The sequence below is a fragment of the Pteropus medius genome, unplaced genomic scaffold (assembly GCF_902729225.1).
Source record: "Pteropus medius unplaced genomic scaffold, Ma_sr-lr_union100, whole genome shotgun sequence".
In the NCBI taxonomy this organism is placed as follows: Eukaryota; Metazoa; Chordata; class Mammalia; order Chiroptera; family Pteropodidae; genus Pteropus; species Pteropus medius.
In genome coordinates this window covers 27,752,164-27,774,063 of record NW_024354502.1, presented here as the reverse complement: position 1 = coordinate 27,774,063, position 21,900 = coordinate 27,752,164, and the positions used below count along the sequence as shown (strand labels likewise).

The 21,900-nt window shown below is 42.2% G+C and overlaps 1 protein-coding gene across 2 annotated transcripts in view; it reads left to right on the top strand.

The window, feature by feature from the left end:
* Positions 1-6,567: 6,567 nt before the first annotated feature.
* Positions 6,568-21,900, top strand: part of RAB11FIP1 (RAB11 family interacting protein 1) — a 28,510-nt gene continuing 13,177 nt past the window's right edge. The window contains exons 1-2 of one of the 2 annotated variants that reach the window (XM_039853498.1): positions 6,568-7,024; positions 20,895-21,337. In XM_039853498.1, coding sequence (XP_039709432.1) covers positions 6,648-7,024; positions 20,895-21,337 — 820 coding nt within the window. In that variant the 5' untranslated portion in view covers positions 6,568-6,647. The remainder of the gene's footprint in view (positions 7,025-20,894; positions 21,338-21,900) is intronic. The other variant, XM_039853499.1, reaches the window with a different exon arrangement.

Here is a 21,900-nt window from a genome sequence, read left to right as displayed (position 1 = left end):
TATACATACCAAAAGGTGTACAAGAATGCATAGCAAATTTATTCCTAGTAGCCCTGTATTAGTTTCCAGTGGCTATCATAACAAACTACCACAAAATTGGCTGCTTAAAACAACAGGCTTTATTTTCCTGCCATCAGTTCTAGAGGCTAGAAGTCTGAAATTAAGTTGTCATCAGGGTTGCACTCCCTCCAGAGGCACTAGGAAAGATTCTATTCTTTGTCTCTTCCAGCATTCCTTGGCTTGTGGATATATCACTCCCGTCTCTGCCTCCTTCTTCTCATGGTCTTCTCCCCTTCTGTCTGTGTAACCTCCCTTACCTCATTCTTTTAGGGACACTTATCATTGGATGTAGAGCCCACTTGGATAATCTAGGATGATCTTCTTATCTCAAGATCCTTAATTACATCTGCGAAGACTTTTTTTCTAAACAAAATAACATGCACAGGTTCCAGAGACGAGGATGTGCATATATCTTTTGGGGCACCATCATTCAGACCACCAGAAGCCCTAAACTAGAAACAACCTAAATGTCTATCAACTGTAGAATGGAAAATAAATAGTGGTATAGTCATATCATGGGATCATATAAAACAATAAAAAGAAACAAATCACTGCTACACGAACACCACTGGTGATGCTCATAAAGATAATACTGGGTGAAAGGAGCCAGACCCAAAATAAATGCCTACTGTATGATTCATTTGTATAATGCTCAAAAATAGCAAGACTGATTTATGGGGATAGAAGTTAGGATAGCAGCTATCTTTGGAAAAGAGACCTAGTGACTGGGAGAGTCTCATGGGAAATTTGTAGAGGTGCTGATACTGTTCTATTTCTTGATCTGAGTGGTGGATATTCACCAAGCTGAATATTTTTGTGTACTTTTCTGCATATACTGTTTATATTACATTTTTCTTTCATCTTCTTTTCTTTGTTATAGCTATATTATAATGTTATAATAAAGTTTGTTTTAAAAAAAAATCCATTCCTATGTTTTACAAACATTTTTCTTGTTTTCTAAATATATTAGATTTTAATGCATATGTTTATTAAAAACTATGAAGGATTACAACAATATTTGCTTTCTCGTTATGAGTTTAGGTGGTACCATCTCTCAGGAATGTTTGTTTTTGAGACACATGTAAATATTTTCAGTCTAACCAGTTTTGAAGAAAACTTAAAGGACCCAATCGTGGCATGGAACGAATTGTTTTATAATTTGTTCCTAAACTGTTCTGTAAGATTTTAGTGTCACTGACCTTCCTTGCTGAAATTTGCAGTGTGGGTGGTTGGGGTGGTGATGGGAAGTGCTACTCCGGACTGAATGATTCAAACTTAGGGAAGGTGTGATGCAACTAGAATGGGTAAGGGGTAGGTTTTCCTGAAGATGGGCAGAGATTCATAAGAGGGACTATAGGGGAGGGTAAGAAGAGAGCACTTAAGGAAAGAACCTAGTGTTGCCTCCTAGAGGGGACCCCTAGGTAAAGAGCTTTATTCTGGTGCTCTCCCTTGGACTTTGTAAAATCATGTTAGGCTTGGCTTTAAGCTTCCAGGCCTACATTGTAATTCCTTAGGGTCAAAAGTCAACATACCAACCAAACAAAACAGAAACAGACTCATGGAGACAGAGAAAAAAAAAACTGATGGTTGCCAGAGGGGAGGGGAGTGGGGGGATAGATGAAGGAGGTGAAGGGGAATAAGAAGTATAAACTTCCAGTTATAAAGCAAATAAGTCATGAGGATGTAACATATAGTATAGGGAAAATAGTCAACAATGTAGTAATTACTTTGTATGATGAGAAATAGTTACTAGACATATTGCGGTAACCACATCATAAGGTATATAAATGTTGAATCACTATGTTATACACCTGAAACTAATATAAGATTGTATGCCAACTATACTTAAAAAAAAAAATCAACGTACCTATCAGCCCTGTGCCATGTACTGTATTATCAAAAGGGAAGAGAAGTAAAGGGATGGTGGTCTAGTCATACCTACCTCTTGGCCAGCTCTTCTGAATTGGGGTCTCAGCTGTTGAGGAAGTTGAGGCTTATGGCATGTATGCAAGAGGCCAGAAAGAGACACTGAAGGGGAGCTTCCCATGGAACAATTCAAGGAGGACTAGACACTCAAAATTTCTGCTTTCCCCCTGTGTGTCACGAAATGAATTCTGGACAGGTGGAGTATGACTTGCATATACAATGAACACATATTTCTCTTATAATCAGACAAAATAAACCTTATATTTTTTAAAAAATGGTTATACAGGGTAGTGCTAAAGGTGGCAGTGGCAGGGATGAATGAAGTAATGCTGATGGCTTAAGTCATTTCTATCTCTTCTACTTAAACTGCCTTCTATTTGCAGGAAATTGAGAGCTAGAAATGGTGAGGACTATGTTTCCTGCCTTTGAGATATTTAAAAGTGAATAAAACAATTGCTAAATCAGAGTACAAGAAATAAGCTAGAAAAGAAACAATTCTGAAGGGAGAGGTAGAGGGAAGGCTTTGTGCAGAAAGTGAGAAGATAAGAACCCTATAGGCTTTTAGTTGTGGGACTCTGGGGCCTTCTTGAAGGAACTAGACAAGTTGGAAAGATGATACCTTTATGTTATCTATGATGCAAGCTTTGTAAACAAAGCAACACTGTCAACAAGATCGTAGGGGAAATGGTGAGCCATTCCTCTGTCCCTGAGGCAGGAAGCCCTCACTCTTAGAGCCTATACCTAGTCTCCTTGGTCAGCCAAGTGGGCCTGGAGAAGCCAAGGACCTGGAGAGGCCAGAGGGCTATTTATTAAGTACCCCAGTAAATGAGTCATATGTGGACTTTTGTCACCACACCTCAGAGTCTGAGGCAAAGGAAAAGACAAGCAGCAATTCCTCTCTCTTTTCTGCTCATTTCTTGGGATAGCTCATTAGCTCGTCCAGAGTCCCCAGAGATGATTTTTGAGTTGGTGTTCCTGCAGTTAGGGAATACTGAGGAGCTGTGGGCAGGAGTGACTAGCAGTTAGCCAGGGAGTAAAAGTCCCTCCCTTGGTATGCCCTGGCTCTCCACCCCTAGCATCTCTCTACGCAACGTCCTAGAGGGGAATTCTTCCCAGCTGCGCCTAAAAGACAATCTGTGCTCACAATCTAACTGCAGAGGTACAAGATGCCTGCTGAGAGGCCCAGGGCCAGGCTGGTGGCTGGGAGTCCCGGCTCTCTGCTCTGTTGCTTTGGGAGAGGACAGGTGGCTAGCTAACTTGTCCAGTCTAACCTGCCCTGCGCCTTGTCCACGTGCTCAGAGTTGACTGAAACTCTTTTCCTCTTACAATTAGAGCTAGAGGCGGGGCAGGGTGAGAGGAAAGAGCAGTCATCTGGCCCACCCAGGCTGTGGAAGGTGTTTACAAACGCTCCTGGAATTCTGTGAACTTAGGGGATCCACTGACCCAGGACCATGGACTGTGGGTCTGTAATATGGGGAGAAGACATACTCTTAATCCAGGGGGGTCAGTGAGTGAGTCTTGAGGGACAGACAATGTGCTCTGGCTAGAGGAGGGGAGAAGAGGACGACCTAGGCGTCCAGGGAGCAGTAAGCCAGCTCCCAAATATGTCCTGTTCTGCGGCTCCTGGTATCTCTCTTCTCTGACAAATGTCAATTCTTGCCTCTAGTGAGCCTTGCTCTTCTGAGTTATCCCCTGCCAGTGTCCAGTATCTAGAGAGAAAGACCTTGATCTCGATTTCTCTGGGGTGGCCAGGCAGCCTTGCCTTCCTCCAACGTACCACCTCTGCTTTAACCACAAAGCCTGTTTGTGTCTGACAGAAACTCAAACACATGAGGTCACAAGGTACTCATAATTCTCCCCCTCTTTTGTCCTCTAGTCTTTTTCACGAATGGAAGGAATGCTTCTTGTCATACTCAGTCTGTGAGGCTGTCCAGTTAGGTTTCATTCCTGGCTCTCTTTATCTTGGGGGCTCACACTAACAGTGTGAATGTGGGGAAAGAGAGGGGGCCATAGCTGCAAAACTTTATTCCCAGGGTCAATTTTGACCCTGAATCTCTGACTTTGTCCAGCTAGGATGGAGTGAAGAAATGGACAGGTAGGATAATCAGGAAGGAAGTATGCTTTATTTAATATCAACATAGTATAGACACAAAGGTTAGGTAAGGGCTAGGACAGAATAGGGCTGCAGGCAGATGTTCCCAGGTGAAAATGAAGGAAGGTATCTGGCTGTGACCTGCCATGATATTGGCTGCTGGGCTATTTCTGCTCATACCTGCCTTACAACTTGAAGCACAGCCTGATCAAACGACTGCTTAAAATCCTCTGAAGTCTGGCTCATCTGGTCTAACATGTTGGTATAAATTCCTTAGACTCGTGTTCATAATCTGCACACTCTGGGCCCACCGCCCTTGGCTGTCTTATCTCCACCGCCGTCCCCCAAGGCCCTCCTAAAATATCCCACATTCTAGCCCCAATGGGATACTCAACCCCCAAACATGCCATGAACTCTCTGGACCCCATGCCTTTGCTTAGGCTGTTCTGTTCTCTTCTCCTGCTCTTCCCTCATGTCCCCTTTCCTGTTCTGTGCTCTTCCCTCATGTCCCCTTTCCTGCCCATCAAATCTGGTGTATCCTTTGGGATCCAGCTCAACACTATTCCCTTCATAAAAATCCACTTGCTTAGAGAAATCACTTTCTCCTCAAAACACCGAAAGCATTTTTATTAACACAAGACTTACTGTATAACATTTGTCACAGTGTGCCTTGGAACTGGAACTCTTTGTGCTAGAGAACTTATTTGCACTAAGTAAGTTCTCAACAAATCTTTACAGAGCCATGACGTTGAGTGAGGTTAATAGATCATCAGGAAGGGAAAATAGCACCAAAACAACAGAGTTCTGTTAGGCTTTTCTGCCACTTACATGTCTGGTGCCTCCTTTCCTTTTTCCTTCCAATCACCATTAAATATTTACAACATACTGACTAGGCTTTTCCCACACTATAGCCACTCTCAGTTGCAAACCTGAGGCATAATGTCTGTGTTGTAATTTCCTACATGGTAAAAGAAAACACTGTGTATTCATGGTTGGCTGGAATAACTTGCAAACTCTTCAATTCCACAGCACTTCCGAAGGACCTGATTTCTGCCAGGGGCTATGGAGGTGACAAGTTAAATAAGTCACCACTTGGTCCCGGCCATGAAGGGGGCTATCAGAAGCCAAACCTTGGAGAAATCTGCGTGAAGCCTTGCAGTGGGTAGGACTTGGATAGGCAAAGAAGTTGGCAGAGCAGCCACAGGACAGCCAACTGGTAAAGGCCTAGAGGTGGGAAGGTTATCTGGGCTACAGTTTGTTCTGAAAAGAGAGGAGAATGAGTCAGGGAAGGGCCCAAATAGCAATGCTTTGAAATCTCTAAGTCTGAAGTTAATGCAGTTAACGCAGGTGAGGCAACATTGTAGGATTTGGAGAAGGTTAGTTAGTGCAGCAATGTGCAGTGTGGACTGGAGAGAGAATTGCCTAGAGATCGGGGGAAACTAACAGCAATCTAAGATTGGGGTTCTGAGGATTGGAAGAAGCAAAGAGTGCAGCAAAAGCACTGGATGGGAATCAGGACACCTGGGTTCTGGTACTGGCTCCTGTCTCTGTTGTGGGGCATCGAACCAGTCACTTCTCTGCTCTAGGCCTTTCCTTAAATATAAAACCTAAAGACTTTTAAAGTGACCTTTCCAATTTAATGATCGACAGTCGAGACTTTGAAGTAGGATATTGGGAATGGACATTTGGAACAAGGAAGTGACGAACTGGGAGTCCCGGGATAAAAAGCAGGGGGAAACCAAGAAGATCAAGCCAGGAGAAATGGGGAACTGGGGGTGGGCGGGGCCTCTGCTCCTGACGTCTGGTTTGGCAATCCCGTTTTCAGTTCCTTTTTTCTTTCCTTTCTATAACTTAAGTCTCTTAGCCTCACCTTATTTGGTGAGGACAGGGCAAATAGAACACCCCACACCACCTCAGGCTGGGCCCCCCCATTTACCTTCCCCTTTTCAGGCCGTCAAATGATCCTCCTTCTCCACTCACTTGGCACCATCCCAGAACTCATCTGCCTCCAGAGTAATCACCCCTATGTCAAAGTAGAAAGAGCGGGGAATTTAGGATCATGTTCATTATCCCCTCACAGCTACCGTTTATTGAGAACCGCGTGCCAAGATACAATTCTATTTTACAGCTGTAGAAACTGAGACCACAAGATATTAAGTAACACGTGCAAAGTCACACACATGCCAGTGCGCGATGCCAGATTTGGAAATGAGGTGTGACTCTCAAGGCACTGCTTCGGCCAGTTCCAGTAGGGCGGTGCGACCTGTGGCAGTTGAGGATCTCACCCCTCACTTACCACCTCTCAGACCAGAATTCTTCAAGCCCCGCCCCTGCCCTCACCGTGCCAGCGCTGTCACGGCGCCCTGGCGCCCTGCAAGCCCTGCGCGGAGGAGGCGGGGCCGCGCAGGTAGGGACGGCGGCGCGGGAGGGGCGGGGCTGTGTCCGGAGAGGCGGGCCCTGGCGGGGGCGTGGCCGGAAGCCTTAAAGTGGCCAGGGCGGCGGGGCGGGCCGTAGAGGCCGCGGGTTGCGGCAAGCTTCTCGGTGTTCAGCGGACTACTGTGCGGTCACCATGTCCCTGGCGGCCTCGGCGGTCCGGGGTCCGGGGGCCGTGTGGTCTCCAACACACGTGCAGGTGACGGTGCTGCAGGCGCGGGGCCTCCGTGCTAAGGGCCCTGGGGGCACGAGCGACGCGTATGCCGTGATCCAGGTGGGCAAGGAGAAGTATGCCACCTCGGTGTCGGAGCGCAGCCTGGGCGCGCCCGTGTGGCGGGAGGAGGCCACCTTCGAGCTGCCGCCACTACTGTCCGCTGGGGCCGCGCCCGCGGCCGCCGCCACCCTGCAGCTCACCGTGCTGCACCGGGCGCTGCTCGGCCTCGACAAATTTCTGGGCCGCGCCGAGGTGGACCTGCGGGAGCTGCATCGGGACCAGGGCCGCAGGAAGACTCAGTGAGTGCGGGACGGGGGAGAGGACAAGGAGCAGAGACGCGGGAAGTGCAGGGTGGCCTGGGCGCTGAGATCCTTTTAGAGTGAGCGTGGCAGTCAGGGCGCTGGTGTGACCCTAGAGGAAGTACGGAGAGATGACTTTCAAAAGGAATCCCCTGGACCAGTAGTAGTATTCTCACCTAGCTTTAACGACTTTCGCTGTCCCGCCCCAGCTCTCACAATATGTGGGCTCTGAAAACAGGGAGGGTACCTGGGGCGTTTTTGCATCTGCAGGACGTCACTCGGCGCCTGGAACTTAGTAAGCGCTTTATGAATTTTTGATGAATAGAAATTAATGTGGGCTGAGAATTCCTGCCATTAGTGTAGCTAGTGTGTATACTCGATATACTCATTAGCTTATGTGGAAAGCCTCCTCGGTATTTCACTGGACCGAGCACTGAGATGAGAATGACTGGGCCAGGGCGGCAGAGAGGATTAGCTGGAGGAGTGAAACCCACTGGCACTCCCTGGTCCTAGAGGCTGACCAGCGACGGAGCAGGAGCATCACAGTGCAGGGTGGGTGGAGGTGGGGGCCGAGGAATACAGGTTGCCGGGTGATGGCTATCTCTCACCTATACCCCTAGCCTAAAGGGCTGGTGAAGGGAATTTGCCCCTACATCCCTCCCCCCAAAATGCTAGAACAGCGTGGTCTTAACTTTCAGACTGAAAAATATTAACCCTGTTTGCCCTGGGCCTAAAATTAGGATTTCTCAGTGATGACAGAGCCAGGGGCTGCCCTTGGCCAAGCTGAACTGGGAGATAGGCATTGTTTTTCTTTGGAGTTTGTCAGGTTCTCTCTGGTCCTACTTGCGGGATGGGGGTGGGGGCAGCGGCGGAGAGGGATGGTTGCTCACCTGTAGCTCGCTGTCAAGAGTTCTGTATTAAAGTATCTCACTCCTGCAGGGAAAGCTGGGCAAAACCCAGTTTACTCCAAGGTCTTGCCAAATTATTTGTTCTTTTTCACAGGTGTTTGGAATGGACCGTTTGCTTATGGAACATTTGATTATGCTCATCTAATATACTAGCCTCACTTACCTTAAGCTAGCCTCACTTACCTTAATTGGTTGCTTTGCTGGACCTTAAATATGCAAGCCAGTCATGGTACCACCTAGCCCCTACAGTTTATGAAGCACACTGATTCGCATTGTGTATTTTAGATATAAGCAGTATTTTAGCTTTCCCTTGTGAAGGAGACAAGAAAAGCCAGAGGATTTGAAGTTACCAGACTCCCTTTTCTGTAGGGTGGGTCTAATTTCAGCATAGATGCTTGTAAATGTAATACCTGATTCACTTATCTGGCCAAAGGTAAATAGGCATTTCTGAACTCGAGTCAGATAAAAATAGATAGACTTGAGGTAAGGATGGATGGGATAGCTTCATGGCATCAGTTTACAAGCCATAAGGTGAGCAGTGGCTTTGCTAAGGAGAGGCTGAAGCAATGCTAATTTTCCATTTGATTAAATGCCATTTGAGGCCTTGGATTGGCTTCCTTTCCAGCTTCAGCTCGGTGCAGTTAGCAGTCCTTTGTCTGGTCCCAACCTAAGATCCGTGGATATTATCATTCATCTCTGCCATCTATTTCTTATAGGAACATTTTATTCCCTTGAAATAGAGATCACATCTTCCTGCCAGAGATGGGGACTCTAGGTTCCTGGATCTGGTGCCCACTTTTGTCCTGAGTCATTGTTGGGCTTCAGGCTGCTCGGTCTCTCAACACCCGAGTTTCCCTGTTATAAATGGAGCTTGTTGCCTAACTTAATTGATGTTTGTAAGATGTTTCTGGGTTCTTGGATTAATGGGGCCCGTGTATAGATTCAAAAAGTGCTGTTACTGCTTTGTGAGGAATGAAAACCTCCTGAGGCTCCCTGTTTCAGGAAGGATTTAGTCTCTGCATCTTCATTTTCTCACCCTCTCCAATGTAATCCTAAACTTAGATTGTTATTTCTATCTCTATTATGTGAGCTGATTACCACTTAGTCACAGTATCAGCTTATAGGAAAATGGTGCTTAGTTGATGGGTTTTTAATAATTGCAAAGGAAGCCTTCTTTGCACCTCTAGCAGTAGGTGAAACTGCAAGGTTTCTGTCTATCACTTCCTGGGACTTTCCAAGGTTCTGGGGGGGAACCTAGTTAAACTGATGCCTGGGTATATCACTTGGGCGCTCAGGATGGCCGAGATTTGGAGAATGAGATATACACAGAGAGATGGAAGTTTAACAGAAAGAAACTGGTTGGGCTAGGAAAGTCATTTGAACTAGTTATTAATGGTTTGACTCCACCTTACACATTAAAAACCAGAAAAAAACAAGAGCTCAAATTTTGGCGTATAGGTTTGTGTGTGTGTGCATGTTCATATAGCAAAGAAGATTGTTCCTGCAGAGTATAACTTTTGTCATGGATCCAGAAGCTGAAACTCAAAGCATTAAGAGCTAACTGTGCTAATATTTCCATTTGTTCTCTTGATAAGCCCCCATCTATCATGTATTTGGAATCAAGAGAATATGGTTTTTATAAGGACTCAGATTTTGCGATCCTCAAATTTAATGTGAAGACAAATATCTTTAAAACACCAGACAGAGGCTGACATATAGATAGGATATATTAGCTTATGTGGAAAGCCTATATTTAATAGGGAAGAGTACATAGCCCCTTTAGTTAAGAAATAGAAATGAATTGGTTTTGGCATTTGTACTTGTTTGTTAAAGACGTGGGGTTCCAGTTTGGCCTTGGTTAAATGGGAATCAGTTAAGTCTCATGGTCATAAAACAGACATGAATCTGAGAGGCAGAATCAGGTGACTAACATGTAGGATTCTCTGCTCAGCTCTCTAGTCTCATGTAGTTTGGGATCCTAGATTGATTTTTAAAAAAAATCCTTATAGGATACTAAGAGCATCAAAATTTGGGGAAATTATCTTTCGGAGACAGATTAAAATAAATATTCATTCAGGCTGGTAACTGGAAGGCTGTTGTGTAATTAAGTTTCACGAAACTTAATACTGTAATAGTCTTCCAGATATAAAGACAGTGTGAGTGATGGAAAGTCATTTTCTTATATCTCTTTAACATTTAAGAGGGAATTTGGTTGTATATGAAAGGATTCGGATATTAATAAAGGTTAGCTATTTTGAAGAACTGAAGGAGTAATAAGATGCTGTAATAAGTTGCCAAAGGAAATTTGAATTATTAAAAAGCAGTAAGGGCTAGAGAGTTGTTTTTCTGGGAGAGATGGATACAGGGAAATGCCTTAGAGATGACCGTAGAGATATATAATTCACAAATTATAAACGGTTGTCAATGTTTGTAATTATATCTTTAGGTTTTTAGTAACAGACTGGAAAATTTGAGCAATGTTGGTACTGCTTAAGTTTTTTTTTTTTTTTTTGTCTTGGGATTCCCCTTTAAGATAACATTGGGCCTTACTGGAAACCCTCCCACTTTTGACCTGGTTACAGTCCCCTCCCACTCCAAAGTAGGTAACAGATAGCTCAGTACCTAGAACAGTTCTTTGTCTGCTCTGGGATAAACCCTAACCTGCTTATGGCTATGGAATGAAGTGACTAAGAAGAAGGAAGATACTCAAAGTCACTGTTTCAGTCTTGTGAAAGATGTTTCCTTGTGTTTTTCATGCTGTTATTTGATTATGATTTCATTTGTAAGATATTCAGTTAACATGAGGAAAGTTCTAACTGCTTTTTTTCTTTAAAGTTCATACTTTTCATAAATATTTTTTTAATACCTACTGTGTGCCAGCTACTGGTATACGGTATAAACAATGGTGACCAAAACAGACACAATGAACTCCCTGCTTTCTGGAAGCTCAGAGCCTTGTGGTGGGCGGGGGAAGATAGACATTAAACAGATGAACACATAGATAAATAATCATGTACGATGATAAGTACTGTGGAGGAAGAGAACAAGGTATCATAAGAGAAAAGTGCAGGAAGGACATGCTTTTAAAAATAAGATTGCAGATAGCCTTTCTGAGGCAGAAACCTGAAGAATAAAGAGGAATTTTTCTAGTGAAAAGTAAAGGAAGGGGGCTAGATGGAGAGGGAGCACCTGTGCAAAGGCCTAGTGGCAGGAACACTTGGGAAGCTGGAGAGATTGTGTAGATTGAGGCTGAAGAGGAGGGCCGGTCTTTATTTAAGAGCAGTAGGAAGCCACTGAATTATTAAGAGCAGAGGGGTGCTGTGATCCACTTTGTCAAAAATCACTGTAGCTATTGGACGGAGAATGAATTTGAAGCAGGCCTAGTCTGGAATCAGACAGGTAAAATGGGAGTTCGTTGCAGTAGTCTAGATGACCAATGGTGGGCTTGGACTAGGGTCATAGCCATGGAGATGGACAGAGGTAGGTGGATGTCAGAAATATTTTGGAGGCTCAATTGGCCTATGATGGATTGGATGTGGGTGGGGATGAGTGAGAGGAAGTGATAAGGATGAACAAATAAAATAAGGAGAGCTTGCTGTTGAAAATGAACCAGGAAGTGGTGGCTGCTTTCTTTCCCCAACAGTCACTGTGATACTAGGGTGAGGTCACCATTACAAAGGCAGTTTTGGGCAGTGACACCTATGCGTTGAATCTGCTGTTGGAGTGAATTAGTAGAAAACACCATTAAAACTAGGGTGTGTATATGTGTGTCTTCAAGTATTTACAGTTTTAAAACAGGCTAGGTCTTTGTTTTGTAATAGCGTAGCTAGTGTACTCTTACTGGCGTGCTCCAAAACAGCTGATGTACTCACTGCTTCAAGGAATATAGGACTAAGAAAAGGAAAAATAATTTACAACATTAGGAAAAATAAACCCATAAATGAAAAATAAAACTCTGGAAGCAAGTAACTCAGCCATTTAAATGCTTTTCACATTAAAGAAGGTAAATGTACAAGAGCCTTTTTCCTTTTGCTTAAACTTCCTTTTGGTTATAGAGATTTCTGTTGTATTTCCATAACTACCATCAGTGGCAGGTTTTTATAAATAGTATCTGATATGTCATTTTAATTATAGTGATTAACTAAAAAATGTTATAATTACATTAAAAGCAATACCTGTGCTAATTAAAATGCCATCAACTCCAACTTATATTTGCTGACATCACTCTGCCTCCCCTTTAACAATAATCTTAGATATCCATTAAAATACTACGTTCTAGAAAACTGCTTTTCACCCTATACTTTTGGACAGACACTAGCTCTGGTTTAGCTCCAGAAGGATTAGGAAGCCCTAACCCAAATGCAGAGAATGATAGGAGGTCATTTTAGGCCTTATCTTTACCTCAGAGCAATTCCCTGGGTGGCCTTTTGGTCTGGTGTGGATTTCTATACTTCGCAGGCCTTTGAATTCCAACAAAATCAACTGTCAGATCCTTGTATTAGCCTCTGAAGAAAATTGGTCTGCTGCCAAGACTGTTTGTCTTGGAAAAAACTTGGCAAGTGGGTTGTACTCCTACCTTAAGGTGTCCTGAGTCAAATCTCATGCCCCAGCTGCCTCAGGAGGAGACCAAGCCTGACTTTTGCCTTCTTCCTGGCCCAGGGATCACTTTGGTCTTGTTGTTGCTGTGTGACCGAGCTCAAGACTTATAAAGTGTCCCTGTGAGTGAGTGCTTATAGTCCCTTAGGCACAGGGCAGGTAGACCTTTGCCTATGTGGTTGTAGGGAACTGTTTAATCTTACATTTAGCCCAGTGGATTAGAGACTAGCGGTGTCTGAAGTATGAGGTCAAAGCTCTGCTTTTTCTCTGTCTCAGTTTTGGGTACGGCTCGTTTGTCCATGAACATTGAAGAGGCAGGTTGCCTTCTGCAGCTTGGTGGCTAATGATGCCTTTGGCAAAAGAGCCATTTTTGGTTGCTAATGAGACAAGAAATTCCTTTCCTACAGGGAGAAGTCTGTAGATAATCTATCTGTTAGAGAAAAATCACTGGGCTTTAGTCTCCCGGGTGTCCCGAGGGACACATTTAGGAATGTGCCTGTGGAGAGAGAAAAGGCAGTGGTAATTAAGTGTCTTCTCCTGAATGCTGGGCTTTGAATGGAATAGAGGGAAGGCATTTATAAGAAATCCCAGAAAAATGTTTCTAGAGGTGTGGCTGCTGCATACTTCACTTTTTAAATAAGTACTCTTTTATTAAAAAGGCTAACCTAGGTAGAACAATTAAAGCTTCCAGAAAGCCTAGTCTGAAAAGGACTCTTGTGATCATAAAGAATGGGTGGCCTGTGTGCAGGGCACCAGTGGCAGGCTGGGTCCTGGGATATTTCTTCAAGGGTGTTGCCTCCTACAGTACCAGTCCTGCAGGGTTTTCATTTTACACCAATGGAACTTTTCAGGTTTATAAATCATTTGTTGTTAAAACAGGATTTTAAAATGTTCTTGGTGTGAGTTTATTTTTTCCCCCCCCTTCTTTTTGGGACTTAACCTTGATTTAAAGATAAACCATAGATACTCTGCTTCCTTGCCAAGAACTCTCATAGAGAGGAGTGTGTGAGTCTGTTTGTGGGGTATAGAATAAGGTGAATGTTCTTTGATGTCTGTCATGCTGAAGTTTGTTCGTTTTATTTTGTCCTGGTCAAGAGATAATGAACCAAATGGTGAAGTCGTTAAGAAGTACAAATTGGTAATTACAAAATAGTCACAGAGATGTAAAGTACAGCATAGAGAATATAGTCAATAATATTGTAATAACTTTGTATAGTGCCAGTTGAGTACTAGACTAATCGGGGGGATCATTTTGTAAATTATATAAATGTGTAACCACTATGCTGTTCACTTGAAACTAATATAAAATAATATTGAATGTCAACTGTAGTTGAAAAGAAAAAAAGAGATGGTGAACCAAACCATTGCATTTTCTTTTTACATCCTTAAAGTCTTTTTGCATGAGTGATTAAGGACCCCGTGAGACTATCCTTTGTCAGACCAAATAAAATACATCAGTGGCATTTACATGTGGACAGGAAGTGAGATACTTGATCTGATGGTAGAATATTAAGCATTTGTGACTTTTTGAGATATAATCAAGTAAAAACAATTGGCCAATAAATGATCGCAGGTATGGACTTACATGGTTAAAAAATGTGTTAATTTTTCTAATTCTTAGAGAATCTTAATACTGATACTTGCTATTGTTATAGAACGGAAAAAGTTCATCCATCTGGTGCTAGCAGAGCCAAACACTAAACACAGAAAATTGCAATGGAGCGATATTACCATTATTGATGAATGGTGCCACCCAGGAGAATAGGAAGCTAATGCTCAGAAGTCTGAACTCAATGGCTTGTAGGTTATAGATAGTGTAAGGCAAAATCACAAGACGTTGTGGATTGGGGTTTTGGGGTTGTACTGGGAGTTGACTGGTCGGAGGTGAGGTAAGGGTAATGAATCGTTTCTTCAGGTCTTGAAGACAGTTCTGAGGTCCGTTCCAGTGTCCCCCTGTCAGGTCTCATGGGAAAGTAGCCAGAGAGTCGTTCTACCTTAGGGCTGGGGGGAACTGAAACATAACTTAGGTCAAGATGTCATCTTCAGCCTCCCAGAGGTCTGGACTATGTGACCATTAGTCAGGTTCAGGTTACTGTCTTTTGCTGCCTCTGGGGTTGCTGAGTATTGGTGCGGGGCAGGGAGAAGGCTAGGTCTCTGAGCAGAGAAGTAGAGAGAGGTGGCGGGGAGAGAGAGAGAGAGAGAATGAGAATGATTTCTAGAGCTAGGATTTAAAACTAAATTTCATCAAAGTCATAAGGACCCCCAGTTTTACTATTTCCTTTAGTCTTTACCCACAAGGAGTTTAGTACTGCTTTCGACTTAGAAAATATGTCTTGATCCTTATACGTCAGTCAATTATGCCATTTTGGCATATCTCTGAAATAGTTTGGAAGCACTCTGTTTTTTGTCTTTCCTACCTATGTAGAAACCCTGAAGAGTTCTATCTGAGGATTATTAAACCTCTCAATAAGTTACAGAAAATATACACTAATCATGATATTTAAAACATTTTTATATACTTTTTAATTTTGGAAAATGCGTATGTAATACAAACTAATTTTGTCATTGTGTCTTTTCCGATTCCCTTCAAATGTAAATCATTATTTGTATTTGATGGGTAAGTTTGGATACTTAGGAATACAGTCAGTCAGAATGATTGATATCTTAAATTCCCTTTTGAGAACTATCTGAAAGGGTAAACTTTGATACATATGTACTTCATAGACTATCATATAGTCATTATAAATTATGAGTTTGGAGGCTGTAAGGCATTGATGTATATATAACATGCTATGAATAAAATTGCATGTGTACTCTGGTTACAACTAAGTAATAATTATAACTAACACTTATTGAATGCTTATTAATACCAGGCACTGTTCTAAGAACTTTACATATATTAAGCCATTTAATCTTCATAACATCCTTATGAGGTAGGTACTTTTAACTCTGTTTCAGAGCAGCAGCCTGAGCCACAGAGATTATGTAACTTACCTAAAGTCTCTCAGCAAGTCATTGTTAAAACGTACAGGAAAAAGACTTTAAGAAAATACGTGAAAAGGTAATGGTCGGATTAGCATGAGAGTGAGTCAATTTTTTTAAAGTATTTTTAAAAATTTTTTCTATATCCTGTAATGATTATTTTCTAAGAGGATTTCTATAGAGCAAATAATATAGACAGGACCAAAAACATTTTAAACCCCCCCTTTTTTTCTATTATCTCTCCTTTACCATGTCATTTACCAGGTTTTAGGATTGAGTTTGGTGGCTACAGATAGCCTTTTGGTGCCACTAGAATGGCTGTTTTAGGAATTTGGATCAAAAATGATCCATTTGTCACTCTCATGATTTACTACAAGTTCTTCTAAGCAGTTGACCAGTGGGCAGAGGAGAAGGTCAACCTAGGGAGGTTGACTGACTGGTAATTCTCTTTTCAGAGTTAGGTCATGTTGACCAGCCACCTTGGTCAATAACAAAACTGGTTAAACTACATAGCTTTTGCAGGATACATACCGCAAATGTTTTATAGGTCATAAACATTTCTGTCCCTGTTTGCTGTGCTTCTTGGCTACTAAGAGAAGAATCTAAACATTTTACCCATATGCAATCACTTCTTTTCAGAACTCTCTTAGATGTTCTCAACTGCTAACCTCACAGGATTTTTCAGCCTTATTTTTATTCCCTGGGAGAAGACAGTTAATGAACCGCTTTTTAAAATTTCTTCATCTAAGAAAGATCAAGTATATTTTCTGTCTCAAACACCACATCAGGTGCTGTTCTATTCTTCCTGCTTCTTTCCTCACCTGGGGCCATAACACCCTGTGTCATGATGCTTGGTTATGGTGAGATGACTCAGGCTGCAAGTCATGGTTGAGATTTTGGAGGGAAAGGGAAACAGGCAGTCCAACACTGACTCTCAGGTCCAAACTGGACCCATAGACAAGGCTCCCTTGAAATTAATTTAATGTAATTGATACATTAAAATGTTGAAGTAATTCAAACAGCTGTGGTCTTTCTGTGTTCAATGCAAGGATACAATATTAATTCATTTTGTTGGGTCCCTAAGTAAGGTTCTTATAGCCCCTTGGGGTCTAAATTAGCTGAGAACAGTATTTGTGAGAGTCCCCATTTGCAATGAAACTGTAATTTTAGCAGGAGTTTCTTTTCATGTCTAATTATTTTCTCATGCTTCAAAGTTAAAAAGAAAAGGCAGCAGTTGTCCCAGTGTCGCAAACACTTTGCAATGGTGTTTGTAAGCCCACTCTCTAACCCATTAGAGGGTAAGCTTTTTAGGGCAGATCTGGCCTCTTCATTTTGTATTCCCAGTGCCTGGCACGTAAAGATATTTGAACCGAATCCTTGAAGCCATCATTTCTTTGTATGTATCTGCCCTCAGGAATGTTTTAAAGGGAAAACATGTTTGCATCATCTGCAGAAAGATTATTTTTGAGACATACCAGTCAGTCCTTTACAAGTGTAATCCCAAATGCCTGCACTTCTCATTTCCCACGAGCTGGAGCCACACTGCCCTCACCCTACCACATTCTGATGGAAGGCCCACTGGGATCAGCTGTACCTGTGTTTGAGAAACTGTACATTCTGAGGCAAATCAGCCCTGGGAATTGGGCATGGTTGGATGGTTCAAGCTGTTCTCAAAAGGACTGTTTCAAAGCCCAGGAGATTTTACAATGCAGATCCAGGCAGCAGCTCCCCAACCCGGCCACACAGCCACATGAAGTGGGTGTCGGGTAGACCCTGTGTCCTATATCCTGCTGCTTTTCCTTCCTATACCTAGTTCATTCTTTTTTATATTCCCTACTGCTCTTAATAAGACATCTTTTTTTAAAGTGTAGAGGACTTAAATGAATTTTTCTGTTTTTACCTGTTGCCTTTCTTATGTTTGACCCCCCCCAGACCCCCCAAACAAACAAACAAACAAAAAACCGCTCCAAAACAAAACAAGAAACACACCAAAACCCAAACCCCCTGCAAACAGGAGGGCAGCTTGTTTGGACGCTATGCATTTTTGCTTGTTTATGCCCAAAACCATCACTTGACTGAGGGGCACGCAGGGGTAGGAAGACTGAAATTTTCATTCTATACCATTTTGTATGATTTGAATTTTTACCCTATGTTTGTTATTACTTAAAAACATAGTTTATGTAAGTTTTCTGTCACTTCTATGTATTCAAAGATTCTTTTCATTTTTGAGGAACTGAGTTTTAACTATAAGTAAAAATCATTATTTCCTTATAGGAGGGATCATTTGATTTTTTTGATAGGTTACAGGGTTTTTCCAGAATGGGCTTAAAAATAAACCTACGACATTGGGATTATGGCTTTCTCTCTGTTCGCTGCCCTTTGGACTAGGAAAATAACCCAGCCTTGATTTCTGAGGTAATGCAAGCTTTCTGGGCTTATGTGAAAGGTAATGCTAGAACACACCTAAACTGATATCGTATGCTGGGGCTTTATTATTTATGAGCTACTTCTCTGAGGTGCTCGAATTAAGTGAACTAAAAAGCAAATGGACAGAAACACTTAAATATTGAATTGATGCTTAAATGTCAAAACCCACAAACGTGTTCTGGTTTGGGATTTCTTAGGGTGAGACATTTATGGATTGTGGCTCTTACTCTCGTTATCAAATTATGCTGTGTCAAATATCCCTTGCTTAAACTTTTTGAATTTAATGGTAAGGATAATATTGATAGTGGAAGAAACAATTCCTGTTTGCCTTTCTAGCTTTAATAAACCCAGCACAGATTTTTAAAAATTCTGATCATTTGCATGGAATTTGCGTGCTTTCTTGCCTGTGATTCTGTCTGCCCTGTGACGGCTCTTGCCTACCTGGTGTTTGGTTTTAGGTTTGCTTGTGAAAATAGGAGACATGACCAGTTGGCAAAGTTTCTCTTCACACCTCCTAGTGGTGTTGGCAGTTTCCAAAACAAATCCCACTTTAGCACCTGGGGATTGAACCTGTGCATCAGGGAGTAATAGGTCCTCAGGGAGGATTCTATAGTGGTTGTAGCTTCATTCAAAATAAACAGACTTTGGCACTGATGTTTTTGCAAAGGTGGGCATGGTCCCAGGAACTGTCAAGTGGCATTCTTTGAGGGTCTGTACTGTCTTCGAATCCCCTGGGCGGGCTAACAGAAGAAGGCTGTGTGGAAGGGCTGGGAGAGAGTCCTGACCAACTCTGACTCTCCTCCCCTGGACATGGAGAGGTGAAGCTCTCTGTTTGTGGCTGGTGTGGTCATCTGAGCCTCCACATTCAGCTTTTAGCAACTTCCCCTTTTCAGGGGCCTACAATTGGTATTTACAAAAGCTAACCACCCTTCATCACCAAGGCTACCATTTAGCACATGACTGTCAGAAGAGAAAAATACAAATAATCCTCTCAACGTCTAAGTGACAAATATGCAAACTATGCCAGGCCAGGTCTTAGAAAATGTATTGGAAAGACACTAGGCTGGCAGTAGGGAGGCTGTCTCTAAGGACCTTGCATCCACCCTCCCTCTCCTGCTGTGAATTGTGGTTTTAAAAACCATAAAAGATTTCTCCTCAAGGTCTAAAATTATAGCTCACATCATTTTCTCAGATCTATTTTGATAATGCAGTTTCAGTTTTTCCTGATGACTTCGTACACTGGACTTTATGAAATCTTATGATTTATGACTGATGGCCAGCTACGGTGGGTTTTCCCCTTCTTCTTCTTCTTCTTTTTTTTATCTTCAGACATTTAAATTAAAAGCTTAAACTTTTCTCAAAAAGAATTTAAATTCAAGCTTTCCTCACCGTTGTCGAAAAAGGTGGCCCATCAAAGATAAGTTAGGAGAAGGGTGCAAAGCAGAAATCTTGGTCTATGAGACACAGTGTGAGCGAGCTCTGGAAAAATGCAGAGCTGATTCAAAATCCAGCTATGTCCCTTAATAGTTGTTAAGACCTTGTACCATTGACCTCTCTTGTGAGACTCAATTTCTTTATCTCTAAAATGGGTGTAATATCTCATTTTAGAGATAAAGAAATATTCTTGTGAGATTAGTGAGGGTGTTTCTAAGTGTGTATAGTGCCAGCTGTGCTGTAGGTGTTACTTAAGCGTCAGGTTTCTACTTCCCTCCACTCTTTTCCGCGAAGCGTAGAATGAGCTGACATAGTGGGGGTAGTGATCTGCCCTATGAGCAAGACAGGCTGAAGGCGAAAGAGGAAATTGTGCTTATTTGGGCAAACCGATCATTTCCTTAAAGCCCATGGCCCTCAGCTCTTAAATAGGTCATGAAAAAGAATGTCAGAATGTGGGCTGTGAGTTTGTGAGGGTGACTGGGGCTGGCTGTTAGGAGCTGTTTGTTCTGCAGTGGTCGTGCTACCACTAGGCGGGCTCACATTCTTGCAGCTCACCAGCTGGAGAATGCTGGGAGGAGATTTCCTTTTTCTGAAGTTTGTCTTTCAGTGCAGTTGGACTGTATGATATCATTTGCCGTATCTTGAAGTAATTTACAAAGGACCAAGTGAAATACTTGAATAATGTTTGAAATATTCCTCTTTCTGATTATTAAGCTAGGGAAGAATGCCTGCTTTCGATTTCTCTCTTTTTAAATTGTGGTAAACAATCGTGGCACATAACCAATGTACCACTTTAACCAAGTATACAGTTCTGTGGCATTAAGTACATTCATATTGTTGTGCAGCCATCACCGCCATCCATTTCCAAAACTCTTTTATTTTCCCTAACTGAAACTGTACCCATTAAACACTAACTCTCCATTCATTTCTTCCCCCAACTCTTAGCAACCACCTTTCTCTCCTTTCTATCTCTATGAATTTGACTACTGTAGGTACCTCATATGAGTAGAATCATAACAGTTGTCACCTTGTGACTTATATCACTCTTTAAAAAAAAATATGTGTACATATGTATTTTTTTACCATCTTATATTTTCCATTACTCCCTGGCAGGGACTGTTCTACAAACTCTTGCTTTTCTTTGAGGTTTACTTGTAAATTTGCATTCTACCTTCTTAACTATTTGTGTATGTATGATCTTTGCATTTTTACCTTATTGAAGGAAAATACCAGTCATAGGAAATGATTTGGTGGAATGTTTATTTTATTTATTTTTAGAAATAGCTCCTTATTGAATCAAGAGTTTAGGTGATGATACACTAGGTACTGATCAGATCCTCTCTTTGCCTGGTGGGTGTCTTCTCAAAAATACAACTGCAAGTTCTGCCCTTATCCCCCGCCCTGCCTTCCACTCCCCAAAGAAGAGAGGTAATAACAGAGAGGAAAAGCCAGTTAGTGGGGATTGTGAATGTTGTTTTAGGCTCTTCAATTCAAAGGTAACCTCTCAGCCTTTCTCTTTGTAGATGGTACACCTTGAAATCCAAACCAGGGAAGAAGGATAAAGAGCGAGGAGAAATTGAGGTTGACATCCAATTTATGAGAAACAACATGACTGCTAGCATGTTTGACCTTTCCATGAAAGACAAGTCTCGGAATCCATTTGGGAAACTGAAGGACAAGATCAAGGGGAAGAATAAGGATAGCGCATCAGATACTGCTTCAGCTGTTGTCCCCAGCATGACACCCTCAGCCGACAGTGATGATGAGTCTTCTTCAAAAGACAAGAAAAAGAAGTCAAAGATTAAGACCTTGTTTTCCAAGTCTAATTTGCAGAAAACACCGCTTTCCCAGTCCATGTCTGTTCTGCCTACTTCAAAGTCCGACAAAGTTCTGCTTCGTCCTGGAGACTTCCAGTCCCGGTGGGAGGATGATGACAACGAGGATGAGTCCTCCTCTGCCTCTGACAGTGAGTTTCCTCCTCCTCCTCCTTACTTAGCCTCTCTCCTTCTGCTTAGCTTACTTTGCTTTGAGAGAGAAAAAACAAATCTTAAGAGAAAGATTTTAATTCAGCCTCTCAGTTACTAAAATGATGGTGATGGTGGTGACGGTGTAACAGTGGTAATGGTGATGGATTATCTTGGTTAGGAAGACTTCTCTATTTCTAAGCCCTCTGATTTCTAAGAATATATAAATTCCTTTTCCAAAATGTCTGGCTCTATAACTGACATACATTAGTACAAGCTTCTGGAGCTAACAGAATGAGTGCATCCAGGTTTTTTTTTTAACTTAAAGGTAAAACCATTGAACATTACAATAATTCTGATATTTTATTAATTCATCAGGTATTTTTTGAACTCCTAATAATGGGTATAAACCTCATGGGCTACATCCCTAATAAAGCTAAGGAATCCAGTTCCCTTAACTCTGAATTAACTGTGTATTTGAACTTAAATTTCATTGGCCAAATACCTACTATTGGCCAGATTCTGCTACTCTACCAAGAGCGCTGTCCTTTTCATTGCTTAAATG